The 21,180-nt window shown below is 35.6% G+C and overlaps 1 protein-coding gene and 1 pseudogene across 4 annotated transcripts in view; one reads left to right on the top strand and one right to left on the bottom strand.

The window, feature by feature from the left end:
- Yes1 (YES proto-oncogene 1, Src family tyrosine kinase) overlaps positions 1-9,361 on the top strand; it is a 73,040-nt gene extending 63,679 nt beyond the window's left edge. For all 4 annotated transcript variants that reach the window (XM_076836545.2, XM_076836546.2, XM_076836544.2 and 1 more), the window contains exons 11-12: positions 1,019-1,150; positions 5,853-9,361. In XM_076836545.2, the coding sequence (XP_076692660.1) occupies positions 1,019-1,150; positions 5,853-6,061 (341 nt within the window). In that variant the 3' untranslated portion in view covers positions 6,062-9,361. The remainder of the gene's footprint in view (positions 1-1,018; positions 1,151-5,852) is intronic.
- Positions 9,362-17,084: 7,723 nt separating this feature from the next.
- LOC143383049 (small nucleolar RNA U3) lies at positions 17,085-17,288 on the bottom strand (annotated as a pseudogene).
- Positions 17,289-21,180: the final 3,892 nt, after the last annotated feature.

The raw sequence follows: 21,180 nt of genomic DNA, 5'->3' as shown, positions 1-21,180 counted from the left end.
CATGAATTTTGGAACTCTTACCTTAGCTTAGAGGCTCTCAATAAAGGGACAGTCACTCTCCAGCCCCAAGAGACATCCAACAATGTCTATAGACATTTTTGGCTATTACAATGTGGAGGCTGCTATTGGCATCTAGTGAGTAGAGGCCAGGCCTCTAAACATCTTGTACTGTACAGGACCCCCAATAGCATCTTTTAATAAGACCTTTGTGATTGTACTAGTGAAAACTGATCTTCTGTTTGCCATACAATCTAAAGAACTTATTTTATACTGCTATGCATACATGTATAAGTAACTTCAAGATACCCATAAACTTATTAACATTATAAGTGTATAAATTCATGTTTTTATGTACCCATAATGATTAGTATAATGCCTGTGCATAAAAGTATGCACTAAATATTGAAGTAAATTAATGTGAGCTTTTAAAAGTGATGGCACAATAAAATTTCCCAGAAATATATTATAAAATTGAAAAGAAACTATGGTTGAAAATCAGTAGCCATTAGAATCTGATAAAATATTGCTTTATCAGCACATAATTAGAAGAACTGCTGGGTGCCAGACTGAACTTAAAAGTTACAGATTTTATGATCCATATTTTTTTTACTTATTAGAGCCTCTACCTGTATTTTCTTGAATGATGTTCTGTTCCTTCCACCAAGTTTCTTTTTATAATCAGTACTATAAGGAAGAAATGTGATTCATTTTAATATAAATTTCAAAAATTAAAGAGTTTTCCTCATGTCTCTTCTATCGTTAGAATTTGACACTGATGATGTATATAGTAAGGATATTGACAAAGGATTAACACCACTTTTACTATAGTTACAAAAGTAGATTTTCTAAAAATTATTTATTTATTTATTTGTTTGTTTGTTTTTGTGCTAGGGATTGAACTCAAGGCTTTGTGCATGCAAGGCAAGCACTCTGCTAACTGAGCTGTATCCCCAGCCCACAAAGACACAAAGATAAACTTTTAATAAACCGTTAAACAAGATTGCCAATATGTTTTTAGGTGCAAAATTTCCAATCAAATGGACGGCTCCTGAAGCTGCACTGTATGGTCGATTTACAATAAAGTCTGACGTGTGGTCATTTGGAATTCTACAGACAGAACTGGTAACAAAGGGGAGAGTGCCATATCCAGGTAAGTTTGCATCTCATTTGCTCTTGGTTATCCCATCAGTGACTTTTTTTTAAACTGGAGATTGAACCTGGAAGTGCTTAACCACTGAACCACATCCCCAGCCCTTTTTATTTTTTGAGATAGGATCTTGCTAAGTTGCTTAGTGCCTCAGCCTCCCAAGCCTCTTGGATTATAGGTATGCACCACCACACCCAGCCCATCACGACTTTAATAGGAGTATGTTAGGAGCTGAAACATAAAGGGAGGATCTTTATTTCTCCTTTTCCAAATCCCCATCTGTTTATTGATGGCATTGGATGGACAGCAAGAGTCACAATCCTGAGATAGTGCAGGGGAGGTGTGCCTGAGGTCCATCTTAGCTTTCTCCTTAGAATGTTTTCCACAAGTGCCTTTTATCCATACCATTATCTCCGATCAGAAGCATATCACAAATATTCTGCTGTACCCCAGGTAATTGTTCTTTTCTATTAGTGTGATTGATGTATTTTTGTATATATTTGCCCTATTTTCTTCAATAGACTTTTTTGACAATAAATGTATCTGTCATTACTAAAGGAGAAAAAATTAAAATGGCTATCTCTTAAAAATAAGCTTTTGGGGTAAGAGGAAATTTTAGCTTATTTGAAATTCAGTGACAATTGAATGTTTGTTTATTCTGTTGCCTCTTAAACTTTTCTACTGAAATATTCTAATAGTTGAGAGTGAAAGTATATAAAATCCAATCTTCAGGAAAAATAGCTATGCTATTCCTATGGGTTTTACGTATATATCCTTCCTTTCTAATATCTTCAACTTTAGAGCTAATGCCATCAAATTTTATCTCCCACTTTTCCCGTTTTGCTATTATTTGCTGATACCATTCAAGTTCTTACTTAATACTGACTCCCCATCACTCTTTCTATTAAAACTCCATTCATACTTTAATTCATGGCCATCTTAATACATATGTCAGTTACCCTAGTCTCTTGCAGCTTAAACTCTCCTCCTCCTCCTCCTCCTCCTCCTCCTCTGTAATCTTCTCACTATTCATACCTTAAAGGTTTAACATAACCAGTAACTGCTCACCTCTCAATTGCAGTTTAATATGTCTACTGTCAACTTACATCTTGCCAGCTGTCTCTACCTCAACCATAGAAATTTCTTCATACTACCAGGATATTCAATCCATTGAGTCTACCACTGGTAGCTATCCCTTATACCCCTTAAATTTCATGGTCAAGCATTATAATCTCTGCCTTACATTTACAATTTTTTTCCTTTGCCTTTTCTCAGTATTGTTGGTAAAATCATAACACTAGATAAAATCTAGCTCTGCTTTCTCTACATGCAATATGGTTGGAGGAGAAAATACAGCATGTTAAGTAGTTTCATTTGGAATTCATATAGATTCAAATGGAAATTTCAGTATTGTATCTATGAAATTAAAAACACATTAGATGGACATAGAAGACAAGATTAGTAGATTTGAAGGTACATTAATATAAAATATCCAAAGTAATGCATAGATAAACTGCTTGGAAAAAATAGAATAAAGTGAATGAAATAAAGTGGGGCATAGTGAAATTTCAGGTCTAATTTATATGTAATTGGAGTCCCAGAAGGAGATGAGAGAAAAAGTGGAAGAACAATTTTTGAAAAAATAATAGCCAAAAACTTTATAAATCTGATAGTGCAGGGGGGTGACACAACCCACAAATTTAATAAACTTAGTCATTCTTAAGCAGGATAAATTAAAATAAATTCAGTGAACTTCAAATAATTATATCATGATCAAATTTTAAAATCAAAGCCAAACAGTCATAGAGATGTGTGGTATATTATCTACACAGTAGCTAACTCTGTCAGGATATGGAAACCAGGAAAGAATGAAATGATGGCTTCAAAGTACTTGAAAACTGCTGATCTAAAACACCAACAATAAAAGTATCTTTCTGATTTTATAATGCATGAAGAAATACATTCTATGACCACACAGAGGACAGTGGGCAGAGCAGAGGTAAAGGAATAACAGGTGACTCTTCTAAGTTTCTTTCATTGTTTGAAAAGCATCAGAGTATTTATTTAGAATGAAGAACAATAAACCAAAGAAATGTTATCTTGACAGTGACCACTAATATAATGAGAAAAGGTAAAGGAAAAAGCTAGGACAAGGACTAGGGTGTAATGGAGTGCTATTTAGCATGCACCAGGCCTTGGGTTCAATTCCTAGCTCCAAACAAAAGCTAGAAGAGGAGGGTAAAAAGGAAATATGAAAACTGCTTGCTTGCTCAAAATATAAAGCAAGAGAGGAAAAAATAGATGGGAAAAAAAGTAAATAAATAACAGAATGGTAAAATTAAAAATACCTATGTCCATAATTACATAACTTGTAAGTACACTAAACATTTTAATTAAATGACAGATAAGACTGGATTTTAAAGGACAGGAAAAAGATACACTGTGCAAATAAATGCTAAGTAAAAGAAAGCCTGTGTAGCAGTAGACTTTAAGGCAAGAAATATTAGTAGAGATAGAAAGGGGCATTCATGATGAGAAAAGGGTCAACAGGGAAGAATAAAAATCCAAAATGAGTTTGCAGCTGACTACATAGCTACAATATACATAATAAAAAATTAATATGGTTGGGATATCCTGGTTAAATTAAAAGTTCAGACAAAAATCCAAATACAATTTGTAGATTGTCTTTTTTTTTTTTTTTTTTTTTGGATGGTGCTTCAGATCAGCCTAGGGTCTTGTGCATGCTGAGGACTTTCTCTACCACTGAGCTACACCCCAATTCTCAGCCTGCCAGCCTTTAAAAAGAAGCAAAAGACACTATATAAGCATCATTGTCTTGGATGATTTGAAGGGGATTCATGTGTAGCACAGACTGATCCACTGCAGCCTCTTCTCAAAGCAGACTGTTCATTGTAAAGTGACAGCTGTTTGCTAGTCTTGTTGTAGGATAGTAATAAACCATGGCAAAGGCAAACAAGTATGAAATATTTAAATTTATTGACAGAGTGCTAAATATTTCCTTTTAAGTATTAACAATCTTAGAATCTTCCTATCTCCTTTTTTTACTGAGATATCAGGGAGAAGGAATTTTGTGCTATGTTCAGGGAGTTGTATTTCATTATGAAATTCAGAAATTCCTTTACAGGAAATAATTCTCTTCCTGAAGATAGTATTTCTTTTTTTTAATATTTACTTTTTAGTTATAGGTGGACACAATGTCTTTATTTTATATTTATGTGGTGCTGAGGATCGAACCCAGTGCCCCATTCATGCTAGGTGAGTGCTCTACCTCTGAGCCACAATTCCAGGCCCCTGAAGATGATAGTATTTCTACCAGAGGCCATTTCTGCCATATTGTACTTATGTAACTGTTGTCATAAAATAATTCATTAGTTGTGATTGTCAGAAAATTCTGAAGGGTAAAGTTTTGAATGAAAGAGTTTATTGATAATTAGGGCTGGGGATATAACTTAATGGTAAGAGTACATGCTTAGCAGGAGCAGGGCCCAGGGTTTGCTCTTTAGCACCTGACAAAAAAAGAATTATTGGTAATGGAAGGTTACTTTTGTATAGGTTCAGGCTTATTTAGATTGATTAATCTTAACAATCTGTTAAGCATAAAATTTTTAAAAAGGCATAGAAGTGGGGGGAAAGTTCACCAATTATAAGTAAGCCCTCATTGAATGTTAAGTACCTGCTCCTTTTCTCTTCCTTCCAAAGAACTTCTGCTTATATTTCTGTGTTGGGTAAAATATAGTGGATTTCAGTTATTAAAATCTTCTTACCTAGATGAAAATCACAGAAAACTTCTTTTCAAGTGTTGGACCCCAAAGTAATAGTTATGCAGTTTCTTTTAATATTTTTTTTAAAGAATCACTTGTTCCTCATATTATAACTAAAAATAGAAATAGAGATAATAATTTAATCTCATTACATTGTTTTAAGGGAATCATAGTCTATGAAAAATCTCATTGTTGACAGTCAGTTTAAGATTGCAGAAGATATGAGGAATAGCTTGCCTTGTGGACAGGCAGGAAAGAGGGGGTGATATGGGAGATAGGAGGAATGATGGGTTTGCTGACGTGGTCAGACAGCCAAGCCTCTGCCAATGCGGGGTGAGTTGCCAGTGGTGGAAGAGGGAAGTTTACAAAGGAGTAGAAGAAAGGAACTGTGTGTAATAACAAGAAGAAAGTCAAACAAATATATGAGATAAGGGAAACTGTTTCAGGGAGGTGACTCAATATAATTATGTAGTTAGTATATTTAGCAAAACCAGGACTCAAATTCTTGGAATTCCTATTTGAAAGTTCTTTCCCTCCGCACCATCTGGCCTCCATTCTTCAAGTGTGCCCAAGTTAGGCATTGTTAAACATTAATATCAAAAATTATCTTACTTCAAAATGGTACCCTGAATTCTCATTAACCAAATGGGATTGGCTTTTGAAGAAATTAGTGTTGAAAGTAAAATTTTAGGCAGAATTAAAAATTGAACATGTTTAAATATAGATTAGCATTTTCTAAGTTTCTCTGGATATACTCTGATGTCTAAATTGTATTTTTTATTAAAAGAATCTTTTACTAAATAAACTTAACATACCTTGATATACAGCTAGTGGTTAGGGGATTTGTTCTGTTTTGCTAGTGATGGTTAGGATCATTTTTTTAGGATTTTTTTTTTCTTTAACGTTTGAATATTGTGTGTTAGGTATGGTAAATCGTGAAGTGCTGGAACAGGTGGAACGAGGATATAGGATGCCCTGCCCTCAGGGCTGTCCAGAATCTCTGCATGAATTGATGAATCTTTGCTGGAAGAAGGACCCTGATGAAAGACCAACATTTGAATATATCCAGTCCTTCCTGGAAGACTACTTCACTGCTACAGAGCCACAGTACCAGCCAGGAGAAAATTTATAATCTGGATTGTAATCTTGGGATTATAATCCTAGTAGCCTATTTTATATGCATAAGTCTGCCAAAATGTAAAGACTTGTGTAGAATTCCTCACTTTATGTACAGGAATCAAAAGAAGAAAATCTTCACTCTGCATGTTTTAATGGTAAACTGGAATTCCAGATATGGTTGCACAAAACCACTTTTTTTTCCCCTGAGTGTTAAACTCTAAAGTACCAATGATGAATTTTCCAACTTATTTCAGGGTCCAAAGAAAATCTAGAGATAATATACTGAACAGTATGGGTAATAGCATGGAAGGAAGCACAACAAGGCTACTCTTTTCTTCGCCAAACTCAGATTGTTAAAAGAGAAAATTGTTTATTGTTATAGACAAAAATTGAGAGGTAAAATCTTATACCATAGTAAAATCTAAAATTAAGGAACGTCATGGGACCAAATGATTCCATTCCAGTTTTTAAGACTTTCTTGTGTTTATTATTCTCAAAGGTTTTTTTTTTTTTTTCCTATGTGAAACAGTCGATATAAGTCTTAACATATGCCTCCTTTTGCTTGGAAATAGGCCATAATTTTCAAAAGCAAAAAGATTAACACCTAAAACTTGATTAAATGTTAGACCTCAGCAGTGGAATTTGAAAGTATTAATGCACTATGTTCATACTCAGATTCATAGAACTGGAAAGTAGAAAAAGAAATTTCTCACTTCATTTTTGAAATAATTCACATTTAGGAAAATGAAAGTAACTGTAAACTCTTCTTTTGTAAAGTTACATTGTTTTTTTCCCCCCAAAGGCAATATATAATTGAAATTTTATTATCCAATCGAAGGGGAAATCTTTTAATCTTTAGCATGAAAAGTGAGACCCAGAATTTAAGCAGACCATTTTTAAAAATAGACTTGGTGTACTGTAAGATTTGCTAATATGTTCTTAAGGTGATGGGTGCCACAAATAGAAAATATCACTAGATCAGGGACTTGAACGCACTTTTGCTTGTATTGAATATAGACTAAGAGAGGAAAATGTATTTAAAAGAAATATGAGAAAAGAAAATGTGAAAGTTTTACATACAGGAAGGGGGTAGAATGTGATATTTAATGCTGTTGTCATGGAGTGGCAAAATGGCTTTGCTGGCACTCAAAGCTCCTCACTTAGCTGTTTCTGAGACTTCAAGAGTTATAAGGTATGACTGTAAAACTAATTTTCTTAACACACACACTAAGTGAGTGTTAGTTACATCCTCAAAATAGTGAAGTTAAGGCTTCACACTAATTCTAGTGACATAGTTTTTATGAAGAACAATTTTAGAGTTTTCAAATCCATGTTTAAATCTCCACTTTTTAATTATACTTAATGATTATCAATTTTTCCTTTTAGAATATAGTTGATTTGGGGAGGAAAATTTATTCTGCACAATAACAATCATTAAAAGGGGACAGTTTTTGCCCATTTAAAGTGCAGAAGTGAAAATACAAAATAAAGCTGATTTTTTTTTTTTTTTTTTAAACTTGTAAAAAAATTCCCAAGAATGAATTTCAGTAGCAGCATTACTGGCTAAAGAGTCTAACAAAGGAAAAACTGAATCTGATAAGTAGAAGTCTAGTATCTATATTTTGAAATACTGTATTATAGTTACACTTTAAAACACTGTATCAGGTTCCCATATTTTCAGTTTTAACTATCATCACTTAACCTGATTTAATCATTAAATTTAAAATTCTGTGCCATGGTTTATATGTTCAAATTCAAATCATTTTAAAATGTGACAAATGAATTTCACGCAAGTTGGCAATAGTTCTGGTACTAAAAATTATGGTTGTGTTTTCTGTTTACATAACCTATTTAGTATTAATCCCTGTGTCTAGAGGGCATTCCTTCGAAGAGTGCCCTCATTATTATCCTTAACATCTACAACCTGTGACTTGTTTTTTAAAGGGCTTTATGTGAACTATGATGTAATTTTTCTAAGCATTTTAAAAAGGGTAACAAAAATCATGTACTAATTCTGATCAGAAAAATAAGCCAGGAAGTTGATGGTATTCATTAGATTTTAACTAAATGAAATAGTTCCTAATGATAACAATTATATAGTAAGGATAAAACACTAACTTAATGTGTATTCAGTTTAAATTGTTATGTATTTTTAAATTGCCAAGAAAAACAGTTTTATACATTTGAAAATTTTTTTTCCAACAGCTTTCATCTTCAATGTCTTAATATAACCCTTACCCAAAAAAAAAAAAAAAAGAGTTGGCAAAACAGCCTTCTAGCACAAACACTTTTTTTAATGAATAGTAGCCTAAAACTTAATATTTTTATAAAGTATTGTAATATTGTTTTGTGGATAAATGAAATAAAAATTCTTGTTGAATGCACCTACATATCTTTTCGATTGCTGTTCATATTTCTCATTAATTTTTTAAAAATTGATATGTTCTGAATTTATTCTTCCATTGGGGAAAAAAATGTTCAATTACTTGTAATTCCTGAACAGAGTTAAATCAATTCTTTGTTAAGTTTAGAATACTACTGAACCTATTCTATGTGGTTAGTTTTCCATGTCAGGTGAGTGACATTTTTACAAATATTTTCTTGTTTTAAAATTGTACCAGCATGGGGAACCCATGTAAATCCCACCAACCCTAAGGGGCTGAGGCAGGAGGATTGCATGTTCAAGACCAGCCTCAGCAACTTAGAGCAAAATCCCTTCTCAAAATAAAAAATAAAAAGGGCTGGGGAATGTAACTCAGTGGTAAAGCACCTCTGGGTTCAATTCCCAGTTAGTGTATTCCATAGTAAAATCTTAAGTAATTTGAGTGAAGCTATTCACAACCTATGTGAAGGATACAGAATGACCACTTTTGACCAGTAAAGGTCTTAATTTTCTAAAAATGTAAAATCTGTATATCCATGTGTGTTTTGCAATTATTTTATTACAGCTTTAACAAAAATAAAATTATATAATTGTAAATGGCCAATCAAATGCATTTATGTTTTTTCAGTATTGTAATTGTGTTAATTACCATTACTATCATGTCATCTAAAATTGTTATTGGCCTTTTTCCTGATTTTCAAAAAATAACATTAAATCAGCACACATGCTTCCTTCAGTAAACATTCATTATTTTTGTAATATGTAATAGTTCCTCAGCTTAAGGATGTTTTCTAGTTTGCTGTTTGCCTTTTAATTTTACATGTACTTTCTGACATTTAAGTTGTACATTTGTATGTTGTCAAGCTATTTATTATGCTAGAAAGCACTTAATTCACCCCAAATTAAATGTTCATGTCATTTATATTATAATTTATGATTTTGTTTTTTAATTTTCAATTCTTGTGGAAGTTATTTAAGTATAAAATGTGTCTTTATGATCTAACAACTTTTTCCCATATAATTAATTTTTCCAGCACCAATCTATTGGTTCATCTATTCACACCTCATTTGAGTTCCTTCCTTGAATATATACATATTTACAACATCTGTTTTATCAAATTAACTTAATATTTCTGCCATTCACATAACCTCTAATTACTTTCACTGGATAGTACATTTGAATAATCAGTAAGGCAGCTTCCCTTTTGTATTCATTTTTTTTTTCTAATCTTGGTATCCTGATAAATTCTTGATAAAGCATAGACTTCATTTATTCACATTCCAAAAAAATTCAGGTGAGATATTGGTTGGGATTGCATTGTTTATAAACTAGTTTAATAAGAATTGGCCTCTTCCAGCTCAGTCTTTCTAACCCATTTATGTGAATCTTCACTTATAGTTAAGTCCTACAAGTTTTCTTTCAGGAATTAGAAGAAGAATCTCATCCAGTGACTGACCACATTGCTCTAAAGCCAGATCCCTATCTTGTTACAAAAGAAACCAACATGCAGAGACAGTGCATAAGGCCCAATAGTATTTTTTTCCTCAAAATCAGCTCCTCTCTGCCCTTCCTCCAGAGTATATACTCTCCTCTTTTTTTGTTTTGTTTTGTTTTGTTTACATCAAGTTGAGTTTTTGTCACTGGCAACCATAGTCCTGATTCAAATTATTAGTAGAGAAAGGTATACTCATGATTAAAATAAGCAACCAGAGGCTCAGGTAGAAGGATGACAAGTTCAAAGCCAACCTCAGCAGTTTAGTGAGACTTTCAGCAACTTTATCTCAAATTAAGAAAAGATGGGATGTAGCTCAGTGGTAAAAAGTGCCCCAGGGTTCAATCCCCTGTACCAAAAGCAAGGGAAAAAAATTTGCAACGTGTGTCAAATTCATCCATTTTCCTCACCATTTGGACTGCCCTACTCCTGGAAGGCTGATCAGTACTTATTAGGCTATTTCCTTGCTCTCTGGATTCCTGTTGTGCCAAGTCAACAAGAGGAAGGTAAGAGGAAGCTAGAAAGAAAGGTCAAAGTATTTATTCCTCTGGCTCCCTTCCTGTAAATTTGGGCTGATGCCGAAGATTCCTCTCAATACATCCTCCCCCATACAGTCTCCTTTTGGAGACTGGTAGCTACATTCTGTATCTGACAGTGTTTTTGCTACTAACTACACTTACTGCATGAGTACTTGTTCCCCTATTCTGCCCACCTCTTTATAAATATCTTTGATTTACCTTAGTTTGAGTGTGCCATCTATTCCAGTCAAACCGTGACTGGTATTTGTCACAGGTATCAGTAGAAAATAGAAAACTCAATTTTTATAAAAGTGGCAATTTAAACAAAACAGCAAACTTTTCAGTACAATAGCAACAAAGTATTTTTCAATTATGTTTATGTATTTTTTAAACTGCTTAAACTCCATTAGAGTATTTGATTAGCTGTACCACTCCAATTAAAGAATGAATGAATTATTCAATTCATGGATGAAAACAATAGGAATAGGAAGTAGAGGTGATAAGAAAAGGAAATGGTATGAAAAGAAAAAAAAGATATCTCAGTGTGTGAAAATTATTTGCAAGAATGGGCCCCTTAAAATTGGTCAAAAAAATGGGCTCCAGATCTCTAAGAAAGAGATGCTGAATATTCAATTTTAAGGTGCATGCTGGGTCTTCCTCACTCCAAACCTTCCTTCAAATTGGGTACACAAGCTATGGGTCAGGAACGGAATTACTAAGTACAAGAAAGGGTAGATTTCATGCCCTAGTTTAAAAGCAGTGAAGAAATAAACAATTCAGCAAAGAGAAAAGCTGATTGAGAAAAAGAAATTCATTAAGTACTTTTCAGATCCTTGATGGGACACTGGATAACACACATACAGGAAGAGCTTCACTTAAACCTTAAAGGTCAAGTTAATTTGAGGAAGCTGGAGGACTTAGAAAATGCAAAGGAAAAAAGTGCCTCTAGACAATTTTTGATAATATGGATGGCAGAAATAAGAGGTAAAAGTTGGCAGCCAAAATGATTGACAGTGATCCTAATAAAAATTAATATTTAAAGTGATGTGTTCCTTGAAGATTATCAAATTCCATTTACTAATAATTGTACTATTTTCAAGGAAGCTTTATTCTAAAACTAGGGAATATACTATGGAACTAGATGGCAAGTGACTATATGCCTTTATATCTCCTAAGTTCCTGGAAATGACCAAAATTCTAGTTTGTAGATTTGGTTAATATATTAGCTTTCCATTGCTGTGACAAAATACCTAAGAAAAACAATTTTAAGGAGGAAAGATGTATTTTAGCACATGGTTTCAGAGATTCAGTCCACAGTTGTTAGCCCCATCTCTATGGGCATATGGTGAAGCAGAACATCATGGTAAAGAGAGTATGCTGGAGCAAAGCTGCTCACCTCAATGACAGACAGAGGGAGGAAGGACTGGTGCAAAGATGTAGAACACAAGGGCACACTCCCAAGGATCCATTCTGTTCAACTATGTCCCACTCCTACAGGTTCCACCACCTCCCAGTAGTCCATTCAGCTATGGATTAATCTATTGATGAGATTAGAGCTCTTGTGATCCAATCACTTCTGAAAAGTCCCACCACTGTAGTAGAGTGGGAACCAAACTTTCAACACACAAGCCTCTGGAGGACATTTCATATCTGAACTGTAATAATTGGTTATTTCTGTAGTCCTTAACCTTGCTAGAAAATTAGAAAAGGGTAGAATCAGCCTGGTAGAAATTTTGAGAAACTCTTAGAGCCTAAAGAAACCCAGTCCAGAGAAAACACAAGCCAGGTGCAGTGATGCTTGCCTGGAATGGCTTGCCAGGAGGCTGAGGCAGAAAGATCAAAAAGCCAGCCTCAGCAACTTAGTTACACACTGTCTCAAAAAGGGCTGAGGATGTGCCTCAGTGGTAAAGTAACCCTGGGTTCAATCCCCAGAACGTAAAAAAATAAAAGGTAGAAAGAAAATACAAGAGGAAATTCTTCAAGTGCAATTCCAGAGATTTCAAACTTAGAATCAGCAAATTCAAAGAGGTTGAGGGATCCTTAAGAGAACTTTTTAATTTTTTATTATGATTTATATATGATAAAATTTACCATTTTTATAACTTTATTTTTATATGGTGCTGAGGATTGAACCCAGGACCTTGCATGTGGGAGGCAAGCGCTCTACCGCTGAGCCATAACCCCAGCCCCAAACTTATAATTCTAAGTGCACATTTAGATAAGTTGATAAATATTTCAGTCGCAAAACCACTACCATTCAATTGTGATATAAAACATTTCTGTCATACCAGAAAATTCCATCATGTTACTTTAGAGTCTTCTCCATTCACCTCTGAACCCTGGCAACCACTGAGTACTTTGTCACTATGGATACAAATGGAATAATATGTAATCACTGTGTCTGATGTCTTTCACTTAGCATAATACTTTTGAGGTTCATCCATGTATCGATGTATCACTAGTTTAAGGCTATCATGAATAAAGCTGCTATGGATATTCAAGTGTAAGTTTTACTGTAAATCTAGGCTTTAAATTCTCTTGAATACTTCGGAGTAAGATTGCCAAGTTGTATGGTGCAAGTAACTTTAACTTTTCTAAAAAACTGCCAACCTGTGTTCTGAAGAGTCTGCCATTTTGTACTCCTATCAGCAATGCATGAGAGCCCATGCTTGTAAATACCCGCTTTTGCTAGCCATTTTAATTGTTACCATTCTGGTAGATATAGTATTGTGATGGTGGTTTTAGTGTGAATTTCCCTAATGATTAACATTAAGAGTCTTAAGCATATTTTGAATTCATGTATCTTTTAAAAAAATATTCCTATTAGTTGTTGGATGGACCTTTATTTTATTTATTCATTTACATGCAGTGCTGAGGATTGAACCCAGTGCCTCACAGGTGCTAGGCAAGTGCTCTACCACTGAGCCACAACCCCAGCCCAAATTCATGTATCTTTTTTGATGGAGTGTCTCTAAAACATTTTACCCATTTTTTGGTAGTGAGTTGTCATTTCAGCATTCTGGATACAAGTCCTTCATCACATTATGTTTTACAAATCTTTTTATCCCAATCTGCAGCTTGATTTTACCCTTTTACACAAGAAAACAATTTTGATGAAGTCTAATTTATCATATTTTTCCTTTTATGCTTTTTGTATCATAAGAAAATATGGCTTGGGGCTGGGATTATGGCTCAGCGGTAGAGTGCTCACCTTGCACTACAAATATATATATATATATATATATATATATATATATATATATATATATATATATATATATAATTAAAAAGAAAAAAAAAAAAGAAAAGAAAATGTGGCTTAATGGGGCGCTGTGGTGCGTCCTGTAATCCCAGCCACTCAGGAGGCTGATGCAGGAGGATCAAGAGTTCAAAGCCACTACTAGAACTAATAAATGAGTTTAGCAAAGTGGCAGGATATAAAATCAACACGCATAAGTCAAAGGCATTTCTGTACATCAGTGACAAAACTTCTGAAACGGAAATGAGGAAAAACACTCCATTCACAATATCCTAAAAAAAATAAAATACTTGGGACTCAACCTAACAAAAGAGGTGAAAGATTTATACAATGAAAACTACAGAACCCTAAAAAGAGAAGTAGAAGAAGATCTTAGAAGATGGAAAAATATACCCTGTTCATGGATAGGCAGAACTAACATCATCAAAATGGCGATATTACCAAAAGTTCTCTATAGGTTTAATGCAATGCCAATCAAAATCCCAACGGCATTTCTTGTAGAAATAGAGAAAGCAATCATGAAATTCATATGGAAAAATAAAAGACCCAGAATAGCAAAAGCAATTCTAAGCAGGAAGTGTGAATCAGGCGGTATAGTGATACCAGATTTCAAACTATATTACAGAGCAATAGTAACAAAAACAGCATGGTACTGGTACTAAAACAGGTGGGTGGATCAATGGTACAGAATAGAGGACACACAGACTAATCCACAAAGTTACAACTATCTTATATTTGATAAAGGGGCTAAAAGCATGCAATGGAGGAAGGATAGCATCTTCAACAAATGGTGTTGGGAAAACTGGAAATCCATATGCAACAAAATGAAACTGAATCCCCTCCTCTCCCCATGCACAAAAGTTAACTCAAAGTGGATCAAGGAGCTTGATATCAAATCAGAGACTCTGCATCTGATAGAAGAAAAAGTTGGCTCCGATCTACATATTGTGGGGTTGGGCTCCAAATTCCTTAATAGGACACCCATAGCACAAGAGTTAATAACAAGAATCAACAAATGGGACTTACTTAAACTGAAAATTTTTTTCTCAGCAAGAGAAACAAGAAAATTTTTTTCTCAGCAAGAGAAACAAGAGAGGTAAATAGGGAGCCTACATCATGGGAACAAATTTTTACTCCCCATACTTCAGATAGAGCCCTAATATCCAGAGTATACAAAGAACTCAAAAAATTAGACAATAAGATAACAAATAACCCAATCAACAAATAGGCCAAGGACCTGAACAGACACTTCTCAGAGGAGGACATACAATCAATCAACATGTACATGAAAAAATGCTCACCATCTCTAGCAGTCAGAGAAATGCAAATCAAAACCACCCTAAGATACCATCTCACTCCAGTAAGATTGGCAGCCATTATGAAGTCAAACAACAACAAGTGCTGGCGAGGATGTGGGGAAAAGGGTACTCTTGTACATTGCTGGTGGGACTGCAAATTTTGCGGCCAATATGGAAAGCAGTATGGAGATTCCTGGGAAAGCTGGGAATGGAACCACCATTTGACCCAGCCATTGCCCTTCTCAGTCTATTCCCTGAAGACCTTAAAAGAGCGTACTACAGGGATACTGCCACATCGATGTTCATAGCAGCACAATTCACAATAGCTAGACTGTGGAACCAACCCAGATGCCCTTCAATAGATGAATGGATAAAAAAAAAAAAAATGTGGCATTTATACACCATGGAGTATTATGCAGCACTAAAAAATGACAAAATCATGGAATTTGCAGGGAAATGGATGGCACTAGAGCAGATTATGCTTAGTGAAGCTAGCCAATCCTTAAAAAACAAATGCCAAATGTCTTCTTTGATATAATGAGAGCAACTAAGAACAGAGCAGGGAGGAAAAGCAGGAAGAAAAGATTAACATTAAACAGAGACATGAGGTAGGAGGGAAAGGGAGAGAAAAGGGAAATTGCATGGAAATGGAGGGAGACCCTCACTGTTATACAAAATTACATATAAGAGGTTGTGAGGGGAATGGGAAAATAAACAAGGAGAGAAATGAATTACAGTAGATGGGGTAGAGAGAGTAGATGGGAGGGGAGGGGAGGGGGGATAGTAGAGGATAGGAAAGGTAGTAGAATACAACAGTCACTAATAGGGTATTATGTAAAAATGTGGATGTGTAACCGATGTGATTCTGCAATCTGTATTTGGGGTAAAAATGGGAGTTCATAACCCACTTTAATCTAATGTATGAAATATGATATGTCAAGAGCTATGTAATGTTTTGAACAACCAATAATAAAAAAAAAAGAAACTCCTTTAAAAAAAAAAGAGTTCAAAGCCAGTCTCAGCAAAAGTGAGGTGCTAAGCAACTCAGTGAGACCCTGTCTCTAAATAAAATACAAAATAGGGCTGGGGATGTGGCTCAGTGGTTGAGTGCACCTGGGATCAATCCCTGGTACCAAAACAAACAAACAAACAAACAAAAAAACGTGGATTACAAAAATTCACAGATTTTCTCTTATGCTTTCTCTATAAGTCTTATCATTTTAACTCTTAGATTTAATTTATATTCATTTTTAGAAATTTTTTCATGTAAGTCTTGAAATCAGATAGCTTAAGTTCTTCAGCTTTGTTCCTCTTGAAAACTGGCTATTTAAATTTCCACACATATTTTTGTCCATATACATTTAGAATTAACTAAAATGTCAACCTTTGTTTAAAACCTCTCCTGGGTAGGGGATGAGGATATAGATCAGTGGTAGAGGGCCTGCCCAGCATGCCTGACCCCCAGAGTTCAATCCCCAGTACCACCAAAACAAACAAAAATCCTTCTCGAGATTCAATTACATTGCATCAAATCATCAAATCTATATTGAATTTTCCAATCCAATAATATGAAATTTCTCCACATGTTTAGGTATTCTTTTTGCTCAGCAATTTTTTAAGTTTTCAGTATACAGATCTTGCATATTTTTTTGTTAAATTTGTCCCAAGTATTTCATGCTTTTTATGCACTTGTAAGAGGTATTGGTTTTTGTTTGTTTTGATTTTGTTTTTAAGACAGGGTCTCAATATGTTGCCCAGGCTAGCCTTGAACTCCTTGAACTCAAGTGATCCTTCTATCTCCGCCCCTCAAGTAGCTAGAACAGCAGGCACACCCCACCACACCTGACTTGATGTATTGAGTTCTTATTTTAATTTCTAATTCTTGATAACTAGTGAATCAAATATAAATTGGAAAAGCCCTAAGTTCAATCCCTAACCCTAAATAAATAGACCCTGTATCTTGTGAACTTGTTAAACGTAATATTAGTTCTAGTAGCTTTTTTGGTAACCTTTGTTTTAGTATCAGGGTAATATACTAACTTCTTTTTACTTTGTTTTTTTCTTTTTACCAAAATCATAACAGAAACCACTCAGATGGTGTCCTCTTCCTGTTATTCCCCCAAAGGGAGAACAATGGTCAGCAGTGGCAAATAGCAGCTGGAATAAAGCAAGGGCCAGCTTCACACTCAGGAAAGGACACTTCATCTCTTTCTTGTCATTTCCCGTACTCTACACATCCAAATTTCTCTAGAAACAAACTATAGAAATGATCCCTGAAAGTATTGTCTTCTAACCTCTTTTTTAAAATGAGGAGATGTCCTTCTTGTATTTTCCACAGTTTATGTTAGGATTCAGTTTTAGTGTTGTACTTTCTATGGATTTGTAACCATATATGACATTAAAATGTAAAATCTCTATTCTTCAAAAAACACTGCCAAGAGAACAAAAAGACAAGCCATTGACTTGGAGAAAATATTTGCAAAAGACATATCTAATAAAAGGCTTGTTATTCAAAATATACAAAGAACTCTTAAAATTCAACAATAAGAAAACAATCAACCATATTAAGAAATGGCCTAAGACCTTAATAGATAGCTCACTAAAGAAGATATACAGATGATAGGTAAGCATAGCAAAAAATGCTTCACTACATATCTGATCAGAGAAATATAAAACAAGTTACCACTACGTATCTATTGGAATGGCCAAAACCCCAAACACTGATACAACCAAATGATGGTGAAGATGTAAAGCAACAGGAATTTTCATTCATTGCTTATGGGATATAAAATGGTAGAATCAAGTTGACAGTTTGGTGGTTTCTTGCAAATGAAACATACTTTTTCCATGTACTCTAAAAATCCTGCTTCTTGGTGAATACTGAGAAGCCCAAATGAGTTGAAAATGTATATCCATCCACACAAACACAGACACATGAATGTTTACAGCAGTTGTACTAGTCCATTTGTGGGGCTATAACAAAATACCACAGACTGGGTAATTTATAAAGAAGAAAAATGTACTTCCTCACAGTTTTAAAAGCTGAGAGTCCAAGACCAAAGCATTGAGGAGGGCTGCTCGCTGCTTCCCTGATGGTGCTTTGTTGCTGCATGCTCCAGAGGGGAGGAGGGCTGTGTCCCCACATGGTGAAAGGCAGAAAGGTAAGACAGCCAAATGCTGCATGAAACCTCTTTGCTAAGAGCCTTAATTGCATTCATGAGAGAGGAGCCCTCATTATCTTCATCACCTCTTAGAGGCTTCACCTCTTGCGGGTCATCACATTGGCCATTAAGTTTCAACATCTGAATTTTGGAAGGTACATGTTCAGATTTAAGCAGTATCATTATTCATAATTACCAAATCTTGGAAGCAACCACAATGTCCTTCAGTAGGTGAATGGATAAACCATTGTACATCCAGATAATTATTAATCAGTGTTAAAAAAATGAGTGGACCAGGAATATAGCTCAGTGGCAGAATGCACATTTAGCCTGCATAAGGGCCTTTGTTGAATCCCAACCACCAAAAAAATTAAAAATCAAATAAGAGAAATATTAAGCCAAGAACAAATACAGAGTGAATGCAGTTGTGTATTACTAAGGAAAGAAGCCAATCTGAAAGAGACTAGGTACTGGATGTTCCACCATATGACCTGGAAAAGACATAACAAAAGACAAAGTTCAGTGGTTGCCAGGGGTTAGCAGAGAGGGAGGGATAAATATGCAGAATACAGAGGATTTTTAAGGGAAATGAAAACATTCGATATTTCAATTTTCAGGTGCTAATGTAAATTGTGTTGTATTTAATTTCACATTCCATTTGTTAATTGGAACAAGTGTATAAGAAAGTGACTTTTTTTTTCCTTCTTTTTTTAAAAGAGAGATAGGGGGAGAGAGAGAGAATTTTTTTTTTTTAATATTTATTTTTTAGTTTTCGGCGGATGCAACATCTTTGTTTGTATGTGGTGCTGAGGATGGAACCCGGGCCCAGGCGAGCGCGCTATCGCTTGAGCCATATCCCCAGCCCAGAAAGTGACTTTTATAGGTGAACTTTATATGAGCAAACTTGTTATAATCATTTATTAGTTCCAGTAGTTTTTTGTTGACTCAAATTTTTCTCCAGATGATCATATCATCAGTGGTCTATTTCTTCCTTCCCAACAGTGTACTTTCTATTTCCTTTTTATGTCTTATTAGATTATCTAGGTCTTCCAGTACTGTGCTGGAAAGCAGTGGTGAGAGGGGACATTTTTGCCTTGCTCCTTCCTAATCTTGGTGGTAAAACTTCTCAACACTAAATATGATTTTAGCTATAGGAGCTTTTGTAGATAATCCGTATCAAGTTATGGAAGTTCACCTCTAATCCTAGTTTACTGAGTTTTTGTTATGAATGAGTGTCAAATTAGATTTGTCAAATGCTTATTCTACATTTATTATCACATGATTTTTTTTCTTTAGCCTGTTGAATGATGGATTACATTAATTGATTTCCAGTGTTGAACTAGCCTTGCACACCTGGAATAAAGCCTACTTGGCTGGGGTCTGTAATTCTTTTTATACATTGTTGGAGTGTTTAATTTTATTTTTAGAGATTAGGGATTAAATCCAGGACCATTTTACCACTGTGCTATATCCCCATCCCTTTTTATTATTTTGAGTCAGGGTGTCCCTAAATTGCAGAGGCTGGCCTCAAGCTTTATCCTTGACTATCTTTCTTTGCTTTGAAGTCTACTCCAACTGAAGTTAATATAGCCATACTTGCTTTCTTTTGATTAGAGTTACTATGGTGTATTTTTAAAAATTTTTTAATGATTTTTTAAAACTTTTTGATAGACCTTTATTTATTTATATGTGGTGCGGAGAATGGAACCCAGTGCCTCACACATGCCAGGCAAGTGGTGCTACCACTGAGCCACAGCCCTAGCCCAATATGGTGTATTTTTGTCTACCTGTCTCAGTCTGTGTATGTTGCCATTACAAAATATCATACATTGGATAATTTACAAAGAACACAATTTATCTCCTCACAGTTCTGGGAGCTAGGAAATCCAAGACAAAAGCACTAGTCAGTTTGGTATCTGGAGAGGACGATGGTTTCTATTTCCAAGATGGCTTCTTGAACACTGTGCCCTCACAAGGAAGAAGCGGTGAATGCTATTCCCTCCCATCCTTTCACAAGGTTACTAATTCTACTCATGAAGGCAGAGCCCTCATGATTTTAACAACCCCCTAATCCCATGTCTTAATACTATCATATCAGTAAATTTCAACATGGTGGGGGGACACAGACCATCTACTTGTCATCTATATTTGTCTTAACATAGCCATCTCTGTCTTTTAATTGGTGCATGTAGACCACTTATATTCAGTTGTTATGAATATCTACTACATTTGTCACTATTTTTATTCATTTCTTTGTTCTTTGTTCCTATATTTGCTTTCCATTCTTTTTCCGCCCTTTGTGGACTGAGGATTTTACGTGATGGTATTCTCTCTCTTAACATACCAGTTATACTTTTCTTTCCCACTTTTTAAAGTAGCTGCCCTGGAGTTGGCAATATATATTTACAACCAATACCCGTTGCCTGTCTTTCACTAGCTGTAAATGGAGTAGGTAATCCCTGCTAACTTCTAATTTGTCCCGTGGCAAAAAGAGATCTAGGGGGACTGGGGTTATCTGGCTCAGCCCTAGAGCGCTCGCCTCGCACGTTCAAGGCCCTGGGTTCCATCCTCAGCACCACATATAAATAAATAGAATTTTCTAGTCCACGACCCTCCTGAGGACGTGCGGTCCACCAGCGGACTCGGGATCTGGAGCGGGGCCGAGCCACTGGCCCGCACCTGCTTCCAGGTCGAACTTGCTTTCTCTGGGGCGCCGCTCCTGGCAAGTCCCTTCCCTTGCAGTCCAGGCGGGGCAGGTTTGCGCCGGGCCGCCCGTGGCACACACACCTCCTTCTCTCCCCGGGGCCATCTAGACTGGGAGGGAACCCCCGCGTAGGCCGCGCGGGCCAGCGTGAACCGCAAACTCCGAGAAAGGCGGGCGAATCCGGGGGAGCTGAGCTTGCAGCGCCCGCGAGGCCAAGTCCACGTGCGCGGCCGCGCCCCCCCCCTCGGGCGACCAATCAGCGCTCGCCCCTCCGCGAGGCTGCCCCGCCCCGCCGCTCTCTGCGGCTCTCGGCGTC

This window comes from Callospermophilus lateralis, chromosome 17 (assembly GCF_048772815.1).
Source record: "Callospermophilus lateralis isolate mCalLat2 chromosome 17, mCalLat2.hap1, whole genome shotgun sequence".
Classification (NCBI taxonomy): domain Eukaryota; kingdom Metazoa; phylum Chordata; class Mammalia; order Rodentia; family Sciuridae; genus Callospermophilus; species Callospermophilus lateralis.
This window is presented reverse-complemented; position numbering and strand designations above follow the sequence as displayed.